We start from the raw sequence: 18,065 nt of genomic DNA, 5'->3' as shown, positions 1-18,065 counted from the left end.
TTTATTATATTATATAATATATTTATATTTATATATATATATATATATATAAATAATAGTAATTTTTTTTCACACACAGATACACGAATATATAGACAAGAAATAAATATACAAACACATTTTAGAAGGAAAATATAGAAAGTACAATGATAAAATGACGTCATTTTAACACTACGTCATTTTTCGTGCCCCGGAAAACAACAAACCCAAGCACGCGCTTGAAATGCGCTAAAAACGCTGACCCAGAATCAGCTAAGTCGCCGTTATCGCGACCAAACCTAAATGGGTGGTCCTACCAGGGCTGATCTGGTTACAGCGCCTATCTGCACAAAACAGGAGATTGGCCACACCCTCTCCAACACAAGTAGGTGTTTATGTCTTTTTTGATTGACGTAAGTAACATCCAATGGAAGAGCAGAGCTGCCCTAGCAACTCCTCACAGGAACCAATCAAGGAAAATCCAAGGATGAACTCACATTTTTCTGTTTAGGGAGGCTGATAGACGAGAGGGATCGTGGCTGAGAGCTCAATGGACCAGGTTTGCTCAAAATCCAAAGATGAGATAAACAATAGGTGTTCTTTGTTATAATTACCATTACTTTAATTATAAACAACCAATTATAAGCAGTTACTTACTCGCCTTAAACTACGATACTGTAAACATATGAGGCTCTTTATTTACCTTTTGATGTGACGCAACAGTATCAGTGGATCCACAGTCCGAATCTTTGAACAAAAGGACAGCTTTAGCCATGTTCTGGACATGAGATTTTAAACACAGAGAGGCAAGTGAACAACACGTAGGTTTGTTATTTTAAAACAGCTATATCGTTTAGTTACATTTGTTGGACTGAAATATAACACAAGTCCGTCAAGGGACAATTACATGATGTACCAGAATGGGTCATCGGGCTGATGTGAAGATGAACCACAGGAGCAGCCCAGCAAAAGCTTATGATTTTCTTCTGAAATTCCTACTGGTTGGAGACAGTGATGTGGGGAAAGGGGAAATACTGGCCAGTCTTCAGGATGGGTCCAGTGAGTCACCCTATGGATACAACATGGGTAAGACACTGTATTGTTTATTAAACATTAATGAAACCCTCTACCAAATATTCTTTCAGTATATTGTAACATTGGGTGTTGAATATTAAGTGTACAGTCAGTGCATTTGAGCTGAATCTATAATCATGGCTTGTATATTATGTAACATTAATGCATCTTCTCGTGTATGATGTAAAAAAACAGCCACATGTATCTACATTTTTTTGTCACTAGAAATGTTGTCAATTGAAAACTATAACAACAACTAAAACTGGCAGCTGAAAACAATCTATTCTATATTTCCTTAAATTTTTTTGTATGATAATAAGTATGACAACTATTTTAAGCTCACAATGCTCATTTATTGTATTTGTCAAGCTCTTATTCACAGCTCAGTAGTAGTCGTAGTTATTAGTTACTGTTTTGGAAAAAGTAACTCTTCCCAGGGGACAAAATCAACTGCAGCGAACAACCCCTTTGGGATTTCACAACTAAACAACATATTTTTCATGTGTCTTGCGCAAAAGACAAACAACATTTTTATACGACTCAAGCCACTTAAAGTTATCACATAACTTATAAATCACAGGATATATTTACACTCTTTAAAATAAAGGATCTTTATTGGCATAGAAAGAAGTACTTTTAACATCCACAGAACCTTTACATTGCATAATGATTTTGGTAAGACTGTACATAATGACTTGCATATCACTTATTATCCAAGTAGGTGAGACGTGGTTCTTAATGAGTTTCATATCTTCTCCAGAATGCTATCGCAGGTCTGTTTGAATCTAAATTGTTTTATTTTGCCATGCAAGAAGAACAATACACTACATGTGACATTTTCGTCATTGTCACAGCATTTGGGCAAAGTCCAAGGTCTGATGAACATTTTGAATCTCTTTTTAACAGCTTAGATTACATGAGTGAGTAAATTGACAGCCAACATGTTCATTTAGGGTCAGAGGCTGGGTGGCTTGCACAGTTGTGGACTCATTTATCCAAGCAGCTGAGAAAGGCATGCCAGACACTTTTAGAAAAGGCGCAACAGGTTATAAGAAAATCATCTTTAGAGCCCTAAAATAACTTGGGCAATTCTATGAAAATGGAAACCTTGCCATGAAAAATAGTGAAACCCTTTCTACGTTTTATTTTTGTAAGCAAGTATTTTCCAGTACTTAAAAATGCTCAAAATGTTTCTGTCAGTGTTTTCTAACATTTATATTTAATTAACCAGTCACACAAGTGCCAATTTCACATGCGTCACATCCATGACAGAGAGGTGTCCCATTTATAAAAAAGCCTTTTCCTCATGAATGCAAACATGTAAAATAACATGAAATCGGTAGTTTTTGTTCTGTAGAGAGCAAACTCTTATCCTTTTGATTAGCTTTATTGCTTTTAGCGTGTGCAGTTTAATTCACAGAATTTCTGCAAAGTATGTTGTAGACTGTAAACTCACTAACTTTTTCGGCCATATCAATATGCGTTGTTTATTTTCCTCTTTTAAACAAACAAAAAAAAGTGTTTACAGATTGATATTTTTCTTACACCATAACTTTGTGGTTAGTTGTTTTGGAAAAAATAAACATATATTACAATATAAAGTTAACATTATGCTTTCTGTGAATTAATGTTTTGAATTTGTACTGCAAAAGTCACATCTATAATGCTGGAATTGCTCTTGAACAGAATAGTTGCTGTGTTTTTAATGTCAACATGAACTGCCGTTAACTATTTGACTTCTGTAATGTGACATGTTTTCAAGATTGTGATAAGTTGCTGTTACAAACAGCCTAAAGGTGCAGTTGCATTATCAAAAGTTTACATGTTTTATGCACAAAAAGGTCTACTGTCAGTCATTTAGAGATGTATAAAGAATAACTCGCATACCAAGCAGATTTTTTTGTTGGACAGCATGGAGAATTTGCAGGCCAACTTGAGCATGAGTGAATTCTGCATTGTGAACTATTTCATCCTCACATGTAGTTTCTGATCTCACGAACACCTGTAGAGCCCAACGGTTGGGTATTGGAAGTAAAAATCCATTTTCTTATTAATTGTCTCTTAAAAAAAAAAGAAGAAGAAGAACTGATAACCTTTTAATGACATATCTGTTGTAAGCTTCTATGGAATTAAATGATTGTATATGCTTTGTCTGCATAACTATAACTATATTGTCCACCTGAGTGGAAAATCTGGTTTTGGCTCAACCAGCACAACAGATTAGTAATGACTAGGCCCACACTGAATCTGCACGTGCAGAATTCTGCAGATTTTTAGCCCATGATGGATTTTATTTACTTGTGTAAATGTGTGTAAATTAATTCAGTTAATTGGTAATATTATTGACTAATAAAAATATTCTAATATATACTAATAAAAAATATTCATATGATTTATTTACAATACAGTTTGTAAAGTAATATTTTCTGTCTTTTAGTAGATATATTATATGAGAATATATTATATTTGTTTACCAAATAAAGTGGATCTAATTAGATTTGGATTGTAAACATTTAAATAAAAGTTAAAAAGGTATTACTTTTTATTTTATATATTAAAGCTTTTGTAATGATACTCCTAAAGTAATTCTTCATAAATCTGCCGATTTTTAACAAAATTCTGTGCAGAAATAGCAAAAAATGTTCGCAGATTCTGTCTGGCCCTAGTAATGACATACAAAAGAATAAAAATAACAGTCATGAATCATATTACACAAATGACATAAAAAATAAATCCTCAAATCCATCTGTTTGCATTAATTCAGCTCATTTTAAATCAGTGTTTTATTACAAGACTTTGTGCACAATGTAACTGTACATAATATTCCTTCAGTCAGAGAGTTGCAAGGAAAGAAAAGATATTTTGCTCCGCCCCCTCTCTCTTGACAGTCTCAAAACACTTAAATTCTTGCAGTGACTACTTGATATATAAATAAATAATATGTTGACTTTGTATGTAGTCAACATTTGAAGTGGATCAAAACATTTCATCAAAGTTGTCTTTGATGAAAGAAATCCTTTTTTTTTTCATTTTTGAAAACCTTTCTTGATCTGCTTCAAATGTTGACTACCACATAGTTTTATAGAGACAGCCAGCAACTTTAAACAATTATGTATTTCTTAGTTTTAGTTTGCATCGTTCACTATAGGCCTGCACACATCGTTTTAGCATCAATATCGTAATGTGCGCATATGCAATAGTCACATCGCAAAGATATGCAATGTTGAGTGTGAATTACAGTTGAGCAGGAGCTACAGAAGTGAAGTTTATTTATAAACTAATTTTGAGAGGATCATGTGCTTATGATTGCTTGCGGCTGGTCCCGCATTATCCAATTTATGATTCACCAATCAGACGATTCCTAAGCCACTATAAATACCCTAAGTCCTAATCACAGCCATCTTCGTTTTGAAGAATCTCCCTTCCACCCCTACTCTTCCTCCTTTCCTAGAGGGGTGGCATGGTGGCCCAGTGGTTAGCACTGCTGTCTCACAGCAAGAACGTCACTGGTTCTAGTTCTTACCAAGCCAGTCAACGTTTTTGTGCGGAGTTTACACGTTCTCCTCGTGCTCACGTGGGTTTCCCCTGGGTTCCCCGGTTTCCTCCCACTGTCCAAAAACATGCAACTTAAGTTAATTGACTAATCCAAATCTGCACCATAGCCATGCTCCTAGTAAGAAGTTATCTCTTAAGAGCAATCACCATTTGTTCATTAGCTGCTACTGCAGGGGAGTTCTCGAGATCTACCTGAGCTCAAACTCTGCTCTCATCTTGCAAACGGGAGGATTTTATGAACTCAGAGTCTCGGGACAGCATGCCAAACAAGCTGAACTCTAGTGGAAACTCCTAAATTGTGGTTAATCTCTGTATTTATATGGAGTTTATATGATTTATGCAAAAATAATCTTATTCAGAATTTTTGGCCTGTTTCTAGTGCAAATATCTACATTTCAAATGAAAACCAGATTATTTCAATTACCCCACTGGCAGATCGTTTAGCTTGTTTTAAGTTGTTCTGAAAACAAGACAAAAAGTAAGAATTTTTTTTTTCCATTGTGGTTATTCTATTTCTATACCGGAATACTGTAAGACTCCCCAGAAAACCATCAAATAGTGCTATCAAATGTGGATTTAGTTATTTCCCTCAAGTACACAGTTTGTGTTCTCACACCTTTGTCTTTTTGTCTAATTCTTCTGTACTTTTTTGCTTCAAATCAAAGTTTATGTCATGATTTCACTTGTAGCTGGTTGGTTTGTTTTCTAGCTCATACACTTAAATTCTATAAAACAAATCTCTATAGGAAAAAAGAGTAGGGGATAAAATGCTTCTCGAATGCACTATTGACATGACTAGATATTGCCTGAAAACTTGACCAGAAAAACAACAAATGTGACCGTTGTTTACTAAATTACTACCTGAATAAATAATTTTGGGAATTGATAAATAATTCAAAATAGATCAGGAACTAGAAATAGCGTCAATTTTGTAACAAAAATTATATATATATATATATATATATATATATTTTTTTTTTTTTTATTGTTGCTCAATTCGAGCACAAGCATGATGAAAATTTAATACCCTACCACAGGCCTGTGAAACTGACTTCATGCTACATTAATTTACATACTCTCTAGAAAAAATATTGCCCCCGTAGGGCCAGTAAAGCGCTCTGCCAGGATGCTAATACTTAGAAAACAGATTCTAGTCTTTGGGTATGCAAGCAATTAATAGATCGGTGCTGCAGCATTCTGTTCTGATTAGACTCAGAGACTTTTCTACATCCTATTCTGTCATATTCTATAACTTTAGTATTTATTTTGTATGGTAACCTTGGGAACAACTCATAGGATTCCTTATAAGTGCATATACTGTATATGTACAGGGTCAATAAACTCCATAACTTATGATTAGACAGGGAAAGCTCTTGCCTCATCGCCTTGCCAGCAGAAGTCTCTGTTGGAATTTCTGTTTATAGAGATTATTACTAGTGGCCAAAGCTCTTACGTAACCGTGCTCTTCGACTGCTGAGCGAAATGCAGCTGAGGGGAAGGAGGATGCAGCCAGGATTTGTTGGTGATAAAGGAGTGGAACATTCTGATGTTTATCTATACGCTTGCATGGACCTTTCGAGCCACTTGTTTGTTTGAACTACCAAAAAAAAAGAGAGCGTTGCCTGTTGATTTGAAAGGAACAGTGACAGCTGAAGTCATGCAGTTGTTCCTTAGTGAGTGAGAAATCAGTTCTGTGCCACTGAAATATTTATTCAACCATCTTATAAATAAGGTACCAGCTGATGTGTTGCACACTGTGTTTTAGGTTATGTAATGCCTGTGGAGTTTAATCAGGGTAGACGGCATATTTAATTGGCACAAATAAAAAGGAGTCTGTAAGGAGCAGAGGAACAGTCTATTCTTTTTGTTTTATTGTCTTAGATAACATCTAATTTTCTAAATTCTTTATAGTTTTGCGGTTGGAAGAAAAAGAAGATGCAAATAGCTTTGCAGTAATATGTTGAATTTAAGTTTCATGTAAGCGGTTTACAGATTGGCAATAAGAAAAGTTTTTAATATGTGATAATTCTTAAGTATAATTGCTATTATTATTGGAACCTTTAATAATTTATATTAAGTAGGTTTTCATCAGTATTATGGTAATTAATATTAATTGGTGCAAGGATCTATGCACCTTTGTAAAAGGATGTATTTTAAATTTTTTATCTGCCAGTAACCTGGGTTAATCGTTTCCGTTGAATTGTATGCCAATGCAAAATTAGCGCGTTTAAGGTCTGTTTTCTTTAAAAATCAGCAATCTCCACTGGCTAATGATATCCAATATAAAGTGGGTCTCAGATTGTACAAGAAGCACTGCATTTAATAACATTTTCCCCACCATGTCTTTATAGTATGAGCATTTATTTTACCCCAGTATATTCAATGTAGCTTCTGCGCTAGCCTGCCGAATCTGACGGGCGAGTGCGAGCAAAAGGCTTTTTTAACATTCAAGTAATGACAGAATTTTCATCTTTGTGTAGACACTCTTTGATTAAAAAATTAAATAAAATATATATATATATATATATATATATATATATATATATATATATATATATATATATATATATATATATATATATATATATATATATATATATATATAATCAATCAGTTCTTATACCAGTATGACTGGTAAAAAAAAAAAGTTTTATCTGGGTTTATTCACGGTTCTTTTCAGATCCAGCTGTTTAAATATATATTTTTCTATTCGATCAGGGATAAGTAACTAAATGCAACTTTAAAGCAATAGTTCACATACACAACTGAAATGTTTATTCTCCACTTACTCACCCTCCTCTTGTTTCAGTCCTTTATTAGTTTTTGTTGCATCTTACCTGTACATGAGTCTAGAGATAAAACAAAACAATAAATTAACTAAAACACCAGTCACAGAGCAGTGTATATAGACTGTAAATAAATCATTGCCAACTCTTAATTTCAAATAAACAAAAGACACAACCAATACAATATAAAACAAGAAACAAGCAATACTACACCAAAGAGTAGGAAGTTAAACAGCTATAGTTCAACAGCAAGACTGCAATTTGCAGGTAAGTGTAGCATAGCTGGGGGCAATCAATAACCAGCCTGATGGACTGAGTAGGAGGAGCCAAAGGGAAAAAATGGAGAGAGAGAGAAACACATGCTGCGTCCCAGTTCACATATAGTACACCCTAAAAGTATGTACTATTTTGTGAAGAAAAAATATATACTTTTAAATGTTTAACAGAAGAGTATGCAAGCTTTGAGACATACTACTTCCTCGTTAACAAATCGTTTGGTTGCTTAGTTATGAGCCCTGTCAATCATCCACACATCATCTACATTTTTTTCATATTTAATTCTCTACCTTATTGGAGAAGCAGCAGCAGGATAATCTGCCATTCACAAATCTTTCATGCAGAGAAATCTCCTCAGGTCTTTGGATAATTATGCATTCAGAAGTTAATGTCCAAACATGTCTTTATATAAGTTTACATAGTTGTTGCAGGTGAGATATAACACAGAAATTGCGATTATTAATTATTATTAATAGTCATTCAAACAACTTTACCCAAGCCTCTCTTTGGCATTCTCTTTTCAACATACGATTTGGGACATACTAATTCTATTTTCAAATACTTTTTAAGATGGATAGTATGTGAATTGGGACGCAGCAACTCACACGCACATACTCAAACCCTTTATGAGGACATTACATAGACAATTATATTAGGTTACAGAGATGGTTCAATAGATCACCTAAAACCTTTTACTGACCTTCAAGTGGTTCCAAACCTTAATGAGTTTCTTTATTCTGTCAAATACAAAATAAGATATTTTCAAGATACCTGAAAACCTGTAACCACTGACTTCTGTAGTAGGAAAAACAAATACCATGGAAGTCCATGGTTACAGGTTTGTTTAAAATATCTTCTTCTGTGTTTAACAGAAGAACGAAACTAACAAAGGCTTGATCAAGTAAAGGGTGAGTAGATGATTTTTTGGTAAACTAATGATACTGTCTATGGCCTAACCCTACTCTTACCTCTACCCCTAAACCAAATTGATTTTCTTTTCAGCTTAGTGCCTTTATTAATCAGGGGTCGCCACAGCGGAATAAACCGCCAACTTATCGAGCATATGTTTTATGCAGTGGATGCCCTTCCAGCTGCAACCCATCACTGGGAAACACCTATACACTCTTATTCACACACACACACTACTGACAATTTAGCTTACCCAATTCACCTATAGCACAGTCTTTAGAAACCGGAGCACACAGAGGAAACCCACACGAACACAGGGAAAGCATGCAAACTCCAAACAGAAATGCCAACTGACCCAGCCGAGGCTGGAACCAGCGACCTTCTTGCTGTGAGGCAACAGCACTGCCCACTGTGCCACCTTGCTCCCCCTAAACCCAACCCTCACGGATTAATTCAATTCAATTCACCTTTATTTGTATCGCGCTTTTACAATGTAGATTGTGTCAAAGCAGCTTCACATAGAAGATCATAGTAAATTGAAACAGTGTAGTTCAGTTTTAAGAGTTTAAGTTCAGTTCAGTTTAGCTCAGTTCAGTTTGGTTTAATAATCACTACTGAGAGTCCAAACACTGAAGAGCAAATCCATCAATGCGCAGCTCTACAGATCCCAAACCATGCAAGCCAGTGGCGAAAGTGGCGAGAAAAAAACTTCACCAATTGGCGAAAGTGAAGAATTAAAAAACCTAGAGAGAAACCAGGCTCGGTTGGGCACGACCATTTCTCCACTGGCCAAATGTCTTGTGCAGAGCTGCAGTCAAGGCGCCAGATTAAAACATGTTCTGGCCAATTTATAAGCACTTTTAATTAGGGAGGACCAGTAAAATGTCCTCACTAGTGGGTTGTTTTTATATTTTACTATATAAGTAAAGACAATTGAACATTCACAAGTATAGCTAGACCAGTAAACACACACAAACATTGTCTCATAACAATAAATATATATTCAGATGTAACACTTTTAAACACAAAAGTAAATATTTTGAAGAATGTTGGAAACTGTTACATACTACTGACTTCCACAGTATTTGTTATTTTGAAACTACACTCAAAAATAGATTTTTGCTGCTTGTTCAAACTACTTATTTAATATGAGTTGAAACGACACAGTTTTATGTTTAATCCACTTTAATTTACATGAAGGAATTCATGTTGTGGAACCCAATGTTTTTTACAATGCCTGAATGTCAATGGCTACCAGTTTTCAACATTCTTTTGTGTTCAAAAGAAGAAGAGAAAAAAAAACACTGGAGGATTGGAACCACTTGAGTGTAAATAAATGGAGAGTAATAATTTAATTTGGGGTGAACTATATTTTAACATGGTGTCTACCTTCACTAATGTCTACAACAGTTAAATTATGACTGTTTAAATTCTAGTGTCTCCTCAAAGAAGCTTGCAGTATTTTGTGTTTGCGTTTAACTTAGTGTCTTAAAGTTGCTGGGGATGGATCAGCGAGTGTTAGCATAACCGTTTCTCCCTGAGCTCTAGATTCTTAGCACCATTATCCATGGAGGCTTCGTCCTCATCCACTTGCTCTCGTTGATCCGTCGTATGTGTCATCCCGTCAGAAAAAAAGGTCTATGGCTCTCTGCTGGTCGCTGTGAGGTGCAGAGCAGGGTAATTGCGCAGGGAGACAGAAAGAGTTAGTGTGAAAAAATCTGTCAGGATGAATCAGAGCTTGCCCACACAAACAGGAAGACTGCATCCTACAGGCGGACATTTTTATACAGAAAAAAATAACAGCAGAGAGTCGGTGTTATACAATATTTGTCTAAATGTGATGCATCACACTGAAGTAAATAATTCACAATAGGCCTTTTATCAAAAGCTTGATAAAAGATTTATTTAGTGGTGGAAAGTATGATGTAAGCGCCGCTGGTCATGTTTATTTGATAAAATACATTTTGTGTAGTTGAAGTCAGACTTGTCTAATAAAGCATTTATTGCTTAAACAAACCATTTAAAATATTCCTATTTATCAAGGGTGTATTAAATTGATCAAAGACCTTTACATTGTTACAAAGTTCTGTTTTTAATGAATGCTAATGAAAGATGTTCTTTTGCATTTCCGTTCAACAAAGAATCCTGAGGTAAGGTTATGACCTCCACTAAAATAGAAAAATATTCATTTAAATTGTAATACCATTTTACACTATTAATGTTTTACTGTTTTCTAATAATCAACAACAAATTTACTAAAAGAAAGAATCTTTAGATTAACAGATCTAAAGAATCATTTTAAATGGATCTTTAAAGAATATTAAAGTCAGAGTTATCTAATATTGCTCAAAAAATAATTGTTAAAAATAATAATAATAATTTTCAGTTAGGATACATCAAATTGATCAAAGACTTCTACATTGACACAAAAAACTGTTTTAAATAAATGTAAGCCAGCTCAAGCACTTCCAGTGAACTGTCATGCAATAATAAAATCGAAGCGTTTAAAGGTGCACTAGGTGATCTGCCTAAATGCTAACCGGTTAGCATAATATCTTTCAAATACAATCCCTCCCCTGTCGTCCACAGCCACGCCTCCTGAATTCGCAAACGCGCAAATTAAAGATTACTGAGACCCACTAGATCATGTCATTCGCCAGTTAGAAAACTTTGTAGTACTTTATAATACTACAATTCTGAATGAAAAACTGTATTATATCTAGCACGTTTTCATTTGTGTAGCAAGCAAAACTCTTTATCACTCTCTCATCAGTCTCACTATCTCACATGCTTTGTCCTAAAGCGACTACTGTATGCTTAGTGGTTGGCTGTTGGCGTGCAGGAATTACTCTTATTACTAAGCCATACTTGCATGCTATTTCAGACCGAATATTCAGAGTAGCGGTGGACAATATAGGGAGCGCGTCACAGGATGTCATTGTTCAAGGATGAACAAATGTGAAAATAAAACCAAGTTTACCTCAGTAAAGCAGGCTAGGTAGAATAGCGCTATTTACTTATGTTTTATTGTTATACTAAATACAAATCTACAATATCGATGCTGTAAAAGGTCCCTTATGGTAAAGTCAGGCAAGTCTTTTCACTCGGTGGCCATCTTTGAAACGGCTCTCGGGCAGTATGCTCAGGTTTTCTGTTTGAATGAGGAAACATCAAATTCTCTAAAACGACTTGCCAAGCTTACGATTAAATTACATATTAGGAATCCTCAATAAAATTAAACAACAGCTGTGTCTTTAGTTTCATTTCTAAACGTCCAAATCACACAAAATCTGCAGAAACTCAGGTTTGGTCTGAGCTTCTCTCCTGGAGTATCATCAGTCTATAGTGATCGCTGATTGGCTCCTGTACTAGTAGGCAGGCTTTATTCACCATAAAGTGATCGATGATTGGCTCCTGTACTAGTAGGCGGGGCTGTTTTAACAATATTGACCGTTCCACTTTTCCCCATTCAAATAGATAAGAGTGACATGTCTTGTGTATTCTATGGTCTTTGATATAACCTGTTCGTAAAAATCAACAAAATCTACATCAGCTGTGCATGACAATAATAGTTTTAAAACGGAACATTACCTGTCCACATGAACGCGCTAATAACGGATCTGCGTGCACGAGTTCCGCTGTTGTTCAAATCTACATTTGCTGACAGACAGTTTGGGCTACCTATTAGAATGGGAATTATCGGCCCAAAATTTTTAATTGGATGAACAAGTCTTATGCCTTTCCCAGAATATAAAAATACATATAAACACATTTAGATCGTTTCCTTTAATCATTACTATTAGAATGTGAAGAGACTTTCAATCAGCACAACAAAAAATGTTCTAAAGACATTCACCTACTGCACCTTTAAGTTCTGGTTTGTTTAAAAATCAATGATCTTCACTGCCTAATTGATATATCAGCTTATGAAAGTATAATATGTATATGATATTTGATAGTGTGTTTCACACTGGACAAGAGCACTGCATTAGATTCCATTGTATATTTCCATGTCTATATGGAATATGAAAATTTATTTTACCACAGTATTTTCAATGGAGTTTTAGTGCTTGCCTGCTGCCCCTGATGTCATTTATGATGACCTGATGACTTGTGTGTAAACGGTCTATTTAACTGATTATATTTTAATTAAACCTTTCAACAGAAATAATGTTTTTTGAGCACCAAATCAGCAGATTAGACTGATTTCTGAAGCATCATGGTACAAAAGCTTAGAGTCATGATAGAAAAACATATCTGCTTTTCAATCAGGAATAAATTGCACATTAAAATATATTTGCATGTTATATTGGTTATTTCACATTTTAGTATTTTTTTATCAAATAATTACTATTGCAATATTACTGTTCTTACTGTATTTTTAGCCTTGGTGTGCATATAAAACAACTTTTTGTAGTTTTTAGGGCTTTGTATTTTTTTTTAACTAATCATATATTATTTGAAGCATTATGGATGGATGGATGGATGTTTGGTTTGGTTTGGTTGGAGGGTTTGGTTTTGGATCGTTGGTTGGTTGGTTGGTTGGATAGACCCCAAACATAACTAAAGAATGATTTTTTCACGGAGGACTTGATTATACTTAATGGTTAATTCACAAAACATGAGATTTACACCTCATCATTTGTGCATACCTTCTGATATGTTAACTGACCTCACAGCTCACAGGGTCACTAGGGATTGTGGTTGGTCTGTTTGGTTCCATTCTTTAGTGACAGTGATGGTGTTTTCAAATTCTGTCAACTTAATGGAATCTCCCAGTTGTTCCATGTATATTTTCACAGTGTTGGGTTTCATTCTCATCGCAGAGGAATGTGTGATGGGCTTTGAAAATGTCTTAAGAGAAAGAGTGTTGTGTGTGTGTGTGCGTGTGCGTGTGCGTGTGTGTGCGCGTGTGTGTGCGCGTGTGTGTGCGCGTGTGTGTGTGTGTGTGTGTGTGTGTGCGCGTGTGTGTGCGTGCGTGAGTTTGTGCGTGTGTGTGCATCTGCGTGCGTGCGTGCCCCAGAAACCCCACAGAAGCAACTCTGAAGTTTTCTAATCTCAGCCTAGGCAATGGCATCCTCTTCAAATGTCATGATAATAACATCACCTAATCATAGTTGCTTGCTGTCACTCAATTGCATGATCAAAAGAAGGACGGTGTAAGTGAAATATTAGCTAAAACTGAACATCTTTTTTTAAACATATGCAAACTCTCTCTAGAATGTTCTATGGCAATTTTCACCTTTTTCATTCACAGTTATAAGCCTATTAATGGTGTTCGCTAAGCATGTACATTTGAACAGATTACTCAAATTATTCAGTAATTGACTCTGAATCGCTGAGTATTATATGTTGTTCACTGATGGTATCAGCCAAAATTATACCTCAGCTGTCATCAAAATGCTTCAGATTTGATATTTTTAATATGTTTATTTAATGAATTTTATCAGATGGAGAATTAATTATATGCCGCATGTAGGAATGCCGCATTTAGACATACGGGCTCTTTCTTTTGATCATTATTAGGAAGTTCCTTAGAACCCTTTAACCACCATATACGTATTGATATGGTATAAAAACAATCAACAGAAATGGTCATTGTATAGCAACAACCTGAGACCATTTCTTTCACATTTCAAAAAGAAATATTGGCATTTAGATTAAGATTACAATTATTTTCTTCAAAAAATGACAGTTGGTCAGAATAACAAAAAGTGTACTTTGTTTTGATCGTGGGTTTTCAGTTTGTCTCACTTTTTTTTCCCAACACATTTCCCATTATAAATTATGATCCCATTTCCTTTGTTGGTCTGTTTGGACCAGTTGTTTTGGTGTAGATCTGAATACAATTGCCATTTTCACATATACAAAAAAAAAAAATGTTTTTCTTACTTAGAGTTTTTGTCTTCTTTTAGTCCAAATATCAAAAAAATTCAAGAAGCATTTTCTAGTGTTTCTTTCTGCCATCTGCCAATAGTGTAAACAGAATAAATGTGTTTTCGCATTGAAATTAGTTTATTTTGCATTCCCCATTGGCTGATTATTTTAGTTATTTTAGGTATTGTAATAAAGAAGCAGTTGTTCAACACTTATGTACCTTTTATATGGGAACAATTGTGTACCTTCATTTCAGTTTTACCATAAAAGGCACAAGACAGTATCATAAGAGGTATTTTCTGTACCATATAAGGTAAAATTTTTACAAAGGTACAAAACTGTTCCTCAAGGAACATTATTTGTTTCATCATGTACCTTTTTTCTGAGAGTGTAGGTTAAACATTTTTAGATGTTTGGACTATAAACAATACAACTTTTAGTAAGTAAAGTATTTTTTGCAGTGTACCTAAAACAAACCAAACTATGGGACAAATGCATTGCACATGGTTCTAAAACAAATGCTCCAAATGAGCATTTAAGTAATTTTATTTCTTTTTGAATTGTAGGAATTGACTACAAGACAACTACCATTCTCCTGGATGGACGCAGGGTTAAGCTTCAGCTTTGGTGAGTCCCACACCAGCACCTCACATCTCCTACAGAATAAGATACATGTTGATCATTTACATTTGGCTTCATTTCTTCCTGTTATTATCTTCTTAAACTGCAACCAAGCATGAAGCAAGATTAAAGATCACCCTCATTAATTGCCTGTGTGTGCTCAATAAAGTTTTTTTTTCTTCCAAAAATTACGCAAACATGCCAAACGTCTAGCTATGTTAATTATAGCACTCCTCACTAAACTCCTCCAATGAAAAGTTCAATTCAATTCAATTCACCTTTGTTTCTATAGCGCTTGTACAATGTAGATTGTGTCAAAGCAGCTTCACATAGAAGATCATAGTAAATTGAAACCGTGTCAGTTCAGTTTTCAGAGTTTAAGTTCAGTTCAGTTTAGCTCAGTTCAGTTTGGTTTAATAATCACTACTGAGAGTCCAAACACTGAAGAGCAAATCCATCGATGCGCAGCTCTACAGATCCCGAACCATGCAAGCCAGTGGCTACAGCGGCGAGGAAAAAACTTTACCAATCGGTGAAAGTGAAGGATAAAAAACCTCGAGAGAAACCAGGTTCAGTTGGGCACGACCATTTCTCCTATGGCCAAATGTCTTGTGCAGAGCTGCAGTCTATATGCTGGAGAAGCTGGACGTCAGCGAGACTTGTCTGTCCCTGGAGCGTCATAGGAATCAATCTCATGCTCTCCACTCCTCCATGACCACCACAGCAGCTGTTGTGGTCCAGTATTATGGAAACCTTAGGATCATCTCGTTGCTGGTCTTGGATCGAATCAGTGGTGCCGCATAGTCTCTGAGGGCCTCGGGATGAGTATCCCCAGGTAGAAATAGAGAATTAAGAGAATAATTAGCGTAGCTGCTGTTCATAGTGTATATAAGCGAGATGCGTGGAGCACATTCACGTATCATACCCCTAAGTGATGCACTGAGTGTATGCTTTACTAAAAAGATAGGTCTTTAATCTAGTTTTGAACTGCGAGAGTGTGTCTGAGCCTCGGACATTATCAGGAAGGCTATTTCAGAGTTTAGCAGCCAAAATGAAAAATTCAGCCAAGTCAGTCCCACTAGCCATATTTAAGAGTTGTTTAAATTTTGGCTGTTTTTTATTTATTTATCACAGATGCAGTAGAAGATGTAGGAAAATACTAACTTTAGCACAATAGCATTGAAAACATACATCCTTCCTATTCATCCTGAAGTTATGAACGCGCACCAAATAAATGACCATAGATGACAACTTTATAACACTAGATCACGTCATTCACCAGTGAAAAACACTCAAACTTAAAAACCTTTTCATAAATGGTATTATTTCTAGTACGTTTTCAGTTGTGTAGCAAGCAAAATAGTAGTAATGTGTAATATTACATGCATCCAAGGATTTCCATGACAGTGTCACAGTTTTGGCTACCTATCGTAATTTTTGGCCAGAATATTTTGATTGGACAGACTTTTTCTAGTCCTAAGTCAGAATCTAAAATTTTATATACATTTTAATACCTTTAGATCATTTAAACATTAAGCATTACTGTCAGAATGTGAAGAAACTTTCAACTAGCACAACAAAAATGTTTTTGAAAACCTATTGCACCTTTAATACTAATATTTAGTATTAATGTAATACTTGTAAAAATGTGCTTTTCTGAAGGAAGCAGAAATACATTAATTTAACAGGAAGTTCTGATGGTAAAATACAACAGAAACAACTTAAAAACATGATGAATGCACTTGTTTAAAGGAACTCAAAATAATTAAGAATAAATAAATATATAAAGAACAAAAATAATCAATTCAGCATGGTACCATTTGGACTCCATATTTGGATTATTTGGAACCCAGACTTTGCCCTAATATATTGAAAGGAATATTGTAACTATTATTAGCTAAAAGATAAGCAATGTTTTGATCTGTTTTATTTGCGGTAGTCCTGTTTTGAAAATCTTCACAGTATGTCTGATAATATTTTTTTCTTCTGGAGAAAGTCTTAATTGTTTTATTTCGGCTAGAATAAAAGCAGTTTTAAATTTTTTTAAATCCATTTTAAGGTCAAAATTATTAGCCCATTTAAGCTATATATTTTTCCGATAGTCTACAGAATAAACCATCATACACTTGTCAATTTGTACAATTTGTCGTTTGTATATTTGCATTTACTACTTACTTGTATTTTAAAAAATATATATATTTATTGTTTATATTGTTTTTGTTTATTGTTTTTTGTCCTGTCTCTGTAATTCTGTTGCACTGTAGAAGCTCTGTCATGAAAACAAATTCCTCGTATGTGTGAACATACCTGGCAATAAAGCTCTTTCTGATTCTGATCATTATTCAATAACTTGCCTAGTTACCCTAATTAACCTAGTTAAGCCTTTAAATGTCACTAAGCTGTATAGAAGTGTCTTGAAAAATATCTAGTCAAATATTATTTACTGTCATCATGGCAGAGATAAATAAATCATTTATTAGAAATGAGTTGTTAAAACTATTATGTTTAGAAATGTGTTGAAAAAATCTCTCCGTTAAATAGACAAAAATAAACAGGGGGGCTAATAATTCAGGGGGGCTAATAATTCTGACTTCAACCTTAGTTTTAAAAAAACCCCAAAAAAGTACCATTTAAAAAAAAATTACACAAACCTGAATAAACTGAAGCAACCTTATAAAAAATAGTGGACCAAAATATAGAGACTGATGAAGTCATACAGTAATAATTAAAGGTTTTTCGTATAAAAAGTGGATCTACAAACAATTGAATCACAGAGATATACTAACATTGCCACTAATTGCTTTTCTATTGTTTTCCATATTTTTTTTGTTATATAAATAAAAGCACAGCATAGTATGTCATGTGATGTTGATGTTCGTCTGAGGTTTAATTTTTCACATTTTAAGACCCTACAAAGACCAGATAATTCAATTGTGTGTCAATTACTGTATTAATACTGACTGATTTGACCAGTTCACAACCAATAGA

The 18,065-nt window shown here is 34.6% G+C and overlaps 1 protein-coding gene across 1 annotated transcript in view; it reads left to right on the top strand.

The window, feature by feature from the left end:
* The first annotated feature begins 476 nt into the window (after positions 1 to 476).
* The window catches only part of rab40b (RAB40B, member RAS oncogene family), a 30,343-nt gene continuing 12,754 nt past the window's right edge, over positions 477 to 18,065 (top strand). Inside the window, exons 1-2 of the mRNA XM_056469757.1 lie at positions 477 to 1,065; positions 15,023 to 15,083. Coding sequence (XP_056325732.1) covers positions 900 to 1,065; positions 15,023 to 15,083 — 227 coding nt within the window. The 5' untranslated portion in view covers positions 477 to 899. The remainder of the gene's footprint in view (positions 1,066 to 15,022; positions 15,084 to 18,065) is intronic.

This window comes from Danio aesculapii, chromosome 12 (genome assembly GCF_903798145.1).
Source record: "Danio aesculapii chromosome 12, fDanAes4.1, whole genome shotgun sequence".
Classification (NCBI taxonomy): Eukaryota; Metazoa; Chordata; class Actinopteri; order Cypriniformes; family Danionidae; genus Danio; species Danio aesculapii.
The sequence above is the reverse complement of the archived record's forward strand: the minus strand, read 5'-3'. Positions and strand labels throughout refer to the sequence as shown.